The 4,900-nt window shown below is 50.2% G+C and overlaps 1 protein-coding gene across 1 annotated transcript in view; it reads right to left on the minus strand.

Moving 5' to 3' along the window:
• Adap1 (ArfGAP with dual PH domains 1) overlaps positions 1-4,900 on the minus strand; it is a 52,308-nt gene that overhangs the window by 29,786 nt on the left and 17,622 nt on the right. Inside the window, exons 2-3 of the mRNA XM_005367098.1 lie at positions 4,527-4,657; positions 119-210 (exon numbers count right to left, since the gene is read on the minus strand). Of these exons, the coding sequence (XP_005367155.1) occupies positions 119-210; positions 4,527-4,657 (223 nt within the window). The remainder of the gene's footprint in view (positions 1-118; positions 211-4,526; positions 4,658-4,900) is intronic.

A 4,900-nucleotide genomic window follows, 5' to 3' on the forward strand; every position in this document is an offset into this window, starting at 1 on the left:
AAAAAAAAAAAAAAAAGTTCCAGCCCCTGCTGAGTGCCCCACAGGCCCTCCCCGTGCCACCCGGGGCCAGGCAGGGCGATGTTTACCAGCACCCTGACAGAGCCCTTTCTGTACTCACTGGCAGTCGGAGAGCGTGGGCCGATAGTAGAAGGGTGGTACTTTGGACTCGAATGTGGCTCTGGCGGCCTCGTTCCCATGAGATGCCATGAACTGCAAGAGAGGGAGGGGGCAGGGTCAGAATCAGGGAGCCCTGGGTCCAGGGACAGCGGTGGCTGCTGGGTGACTGCTGTCCTTTAGGCCCCTGCAGGGTCATCTGACCTAGGTTGCTAAGAGCATAGCCAGTCCTCGGGATTCCCATCCCTTCTGGAACCCTGCTGTCCCAGGGACATGGGCTGCCAATGAGCAAATAGAAGGAATGTCCGAAAGAAAGATCCCTGAGGGGCAGTGGCTCAGCACACTAAAATGTCTTCCGCACAAACTAGACAACCTAAGTCTGACCCCTGGGACCCACGGTAGAAGAAGCGAAGTGAGTCCCCAAGGTTGTCCTCCGATTGCCACAATCACACCAGGCACATGTGTGCCCACACTTATTCATACATCATACACAGAGTTATGCACACAGTAATAGAATAATCTAAATTTAGGGGCCAGAGAAATGGCTCAGTGTCACTGAGTCTAATAACCAGAGTTTGATCCTTGGGACCTATATTTAGAGAGAACCAACTGCTGGATGTTGTACTCTGGCTTCCACACAGGCCATGGCATGTGTGCACCACCACATATATGTATAGGCACACACAAACACACAAATAAGTAATTGTAATAACGTTTTTTGAAAGCAACTCATGGGCCTGTAAGATGGCTCAGTAGGTAAAGGTGCTTGCTCTTATTAAACTGAAAATCAAAAACAACCCTCAGGGGTTGGAGATGAAGCTCAGCAGTAGAGCCCCTGCCTAGAATCCCCCAGTGAGTGGCTGGGGTGTGGCTCAGTGGTAGAGCACCTGCCTAGAATCCCCCAGTGAGGGGCTGGGGTGTGGCTCAGTGGTAGAGCACCTGCCTAGAATCCCCCAGTGAGGGGCTAGTGATATTAGTCCCCAGGATCCATATCTGATACTGAAATAAAATAATCGATTCTCAGGGCCTGAGATTATTCTGTTGGTAAAGTTCTTATCTTGTAAGCGTGACAGCCTGAGTCTGACACTAGAACTCATGTAGAAGGCTGGTGCAGAGACATTTCTTGTAACACAGTGGCGGGAAGATGTTAAGCAGACAAGTGGAAACTCAATGACCAGTGAGCTTAGACTATCAGCAGAGTTCCAGCTCGACAAGAGACCTTATCACAAACAAAGTGAAAAGTGCCTGAGGAAGGTGTGACACCCCCGGGTTCTCTGACCTCCACACACACTTGCTCCCATACACACATGTACCCAAGGCGACAAACAGCCAGCTCTCACGGCTGTCTGAGTGTGCTGTAAACCACCACAAGCAAAAAAGTTGATCAGGTTGACTAAACCAAGACAAAAAAATTTCCATGACAGAAACCACCATGAGTAAAACCAAGATACCTTTGAAAAAAAAATCTATTTTCAATGAGCCAGCTTCTTAGTGGGTGAGTTTCCTGAACATGTCAAGAAACCCCCAGAGGGTAAAAGCAGTAGAGACTGCGGGCCATCAAGTGAGCCAAGAGCAGGCTGAGGTGACAGAGCTCTCTCTGATCCTTCAGCTCCAAGTGAGGAAGTTCTCACCTTCCCCGGGAAGAGCGCCCACACTATCAGCTCAGCACCAGCCCAGGCTGGAGCCCTGGACACAGTCATGTGGGATCAGGCATGTTCTCTACACACTGCCAAGCCTCTGATCTTACACCACTGCCTCGAAGAATTTAGGTCACCGGTGAGTTTCCAGAAGCACAAATGACGTACTGGGAAGAGCTTGGGGAACCCCATGGTTACAGAGAGAAAGGATGGAAAGCAACCCAAAGCATGCTATCCTAATACTCCAGAGGCTCAAGGAGGAGGAACCCGAGTGTGAAACTGCTCTGGGCTATAGAGAGAGACCGTGTTTCAAAAACAAAAGAGGAAAAAAAGTAGGGTGTATGGTGTACAACTGTAAGCTCAGCACTCAGGGGTGGAGGCAGGAAGATCAGGAGATCAAGGTCAGCCTTGGCTGCGGAGTGAGCTAGAGATCAGCCTGGGCTACCTGAGGCCCTGTCTCTGAAACCAAAACAGGGGAGGGGGAGAAAGAGAAAAGAAATAGGAAATAGAAGTGAAAAGAAAAAATAACCTAAGTGTCCATTCGGAGGGGGTAGGGCAAGGCCATGGTGGTCCACATACACCAGAGACCACGGCAGGATACAGAAGACAGCAGTGGCGGTGTGTCAAGTTAACAACACATGCATGCTCATACAGGTGGACCCCTCCCATAAAGAGGCACAAAACACTGGTCCCCAGTGGCTCCTGAGGTGAGGAGTGAGCGAGAGGCCAAAGTTAGGGGAAGAAGGGGCTCTCACCCAACCCGTGCTCTGCTGGGCCTGGTGAATGTGCCCTGTGCACAACAGCAACACATATTAAATCCCACTCGCTAGCAGGGTCGGGGGGTGCGTGCCTGTCACTCTGTCCACTCAGAAGACTGGGATAAGGAAGACTGTGAGGACCAGGCCAGCCTGGGGTACAGAGTGAGATCCTGTCTAAAGAAAGTAAAATTTCAGTTATGTTTATTTTCTTTTATTCCACTTTTTTTTAAGTCACGGTCTCCTTGTTGTAGCCCTGGCAGGCCTGAAGCTTACTATATAAATCAGGGTGGCCTTGAACTCAGAGCTGCCTATCCAAGTGCTGGGATTAATGCTGTGCACGATGTTCAATCACATCTACGTATGTATGCATGTATGTATGTAGGTAGGTAGGTATTTAATTATTCATTTATTTACTCTGTGTGTGTGCCAATGTGCCACAGCACATATGTGGAAGTCAGAGGCCAATTTATGTCGGGGGACTGAACTCAGGGCATCAGATTTGACAGCAAGTTTCTTTATTTACCTGCTAAACCATTGCACTGGCCACAGAAAACAATTCTTTACAAAGATCTGATACAAAAATCTCGAGGAAAGCAGGTCAAAAGAGCGGTGACAGCTGCCTGAAATCCCGTTACTGGGGAGTCAGAGACAGGAGGATCAGGAATCCAAAGTCATCCTTGGATACATAGCAAGAACCAGGCTAGCCTGAGCTACATAAAACCCTGGCTCTGAAAACCAAACCAACCAGCTATAGAACGCTGGGAACAGTATACAAGCCTTGAGATGGGAAAGGCTGCAGAGAGTACAGGAAAAGGAGTGGCCTGTGTTCCAAGTCCAGATTCCTTCAAGGGTCTAGGAGCTGCCCTCTGCCCTAGGCTGATTGCTCTTGCCCAGTTGGAGTCAGGCATGGCCAGAGACAACAGTATCTCACCCTCGTGTCTCTGCCAGGATTGCCCCATGGAATCACTGAACTAAAGCCAGCCTGCCCTTAATACAAAGTCTGAGATTCTATGATTGGCTGCTTCCCCTAGGATGGTGAAAAGAAGATTTAGAAGATTGCCAAGTCTAACTGCCTAGACTCCCCCAGTGAGGGGCTGGAGTGTGGCTGTGGCTTAGTAGCCGCACCCATCACCCCTCACTGGGAATGTGCTTCCCCAGCCCAGCCTGTCAGTGTTTCCTCACACCCCACATGGGTGTCCTATGCTGTGCCCATGCTCAACCTAGCAGTATCATGCCAGTTTCCCTATGTTCTGGGCCTGTGTTCACACCCGTCTCCCACCCCTGCCTTCTTAGAGGGCAGCAAAGTCTCTGCCTTGCTCAGTTCCTCCTGCCTGGCACACAGTAAGTGCCCCTATGCTTTTGTGAGATGAATGGACAGATGTATGTATGCATGTATATATGTATGGATGTTTGTGTATGTATGTATGTATGTATGTAAAGATTGGATGGATGGATGGATGGATGGATGGATGGATGGATGGATGGTTGGATGGGCATGTGGGTGGATGGATGGGTGCGCAGACGCATGATTGCATGGATAGATACATAGGTGGTGAGTGGATGGGTGGTAGATGAATATATAGGTGGGTGGATGGATAAGCAGATGGATAGGTGGATACATGGATAAATGAATATATGAGTAAGAGGATGAATGGATGAGTGGCTGGGTGGCTGGATGGATGGATGGATGGATGGATGGATGGATGGATGGATGGATGGGTGGATGGATGGGTGGATGGGTGGATGGATGGGTGGATGGGTGGATGGTTGGTTGTGGGTGGACAGGTGGACAAATCCTTGGATTTTTTTTTTTTACCATATGGCTCCCCAGAAAGATCAGCAATGAAACTGTCAAGTTTCAGCTAACCCAAGTCCCCCTGGAGCAAAAGAACCCCTGAAAGGTTAGACCCACCAAGGTTCCCAGTATCTAGAGATGAGGGAACTAGGGTTACCCCATATATGGCCATAAGGTTATTGTGCCTCTCACTCAATCCAGCATCCCTTTCCGGACCCATACCTCAACTTGGGTCTCATCCCAGGCATCCAGACGGACTGACTTCACCTTGCTGACCTGGGGGATGTTCCGGTGGATCCCAGAGCAGCTCAGACAGATGAACACACCCAAGGTGTAGGACGCCCAGTCAGGATCTAGAAGGGAAGGGCAGAGGTCAGGGAAGCTCAGCCAGGACTCCAGGGCATGCAGGGAAAGCTTAGTCTGAGACCAAAATGGGTAGACACAGAGTCCAGTAGAGGCCATGGCAGGGGGTGGTGGGGATGGAACTGAGGACCTTGTGCACACTAGGCAGGTGCTCTACCACTGAGCCACACCACAGCCCCTCACTGGGGGATTCTAGGCAGGGGCTCTACCACTGAGCCACACCCCAGCCCCTC

The sequence above is a fragment of the Microtus ochrogaster genome, unplaced genomic scaffold, assembly GCF_000317375.1.
Source record: "Microtus ochrogaster isolate Prairie Vole_2 unplaced genomic scaffold, MicOch1.0 UNK16, whole genome shotgun sequence".
In the NCBI taxonomy this organism is placed as follows: Eukaryota; Metazoa; Chordata; class Mammalia; order Rodentia; family Cricetidae; genus Microtus; species Microtus ochrogaster.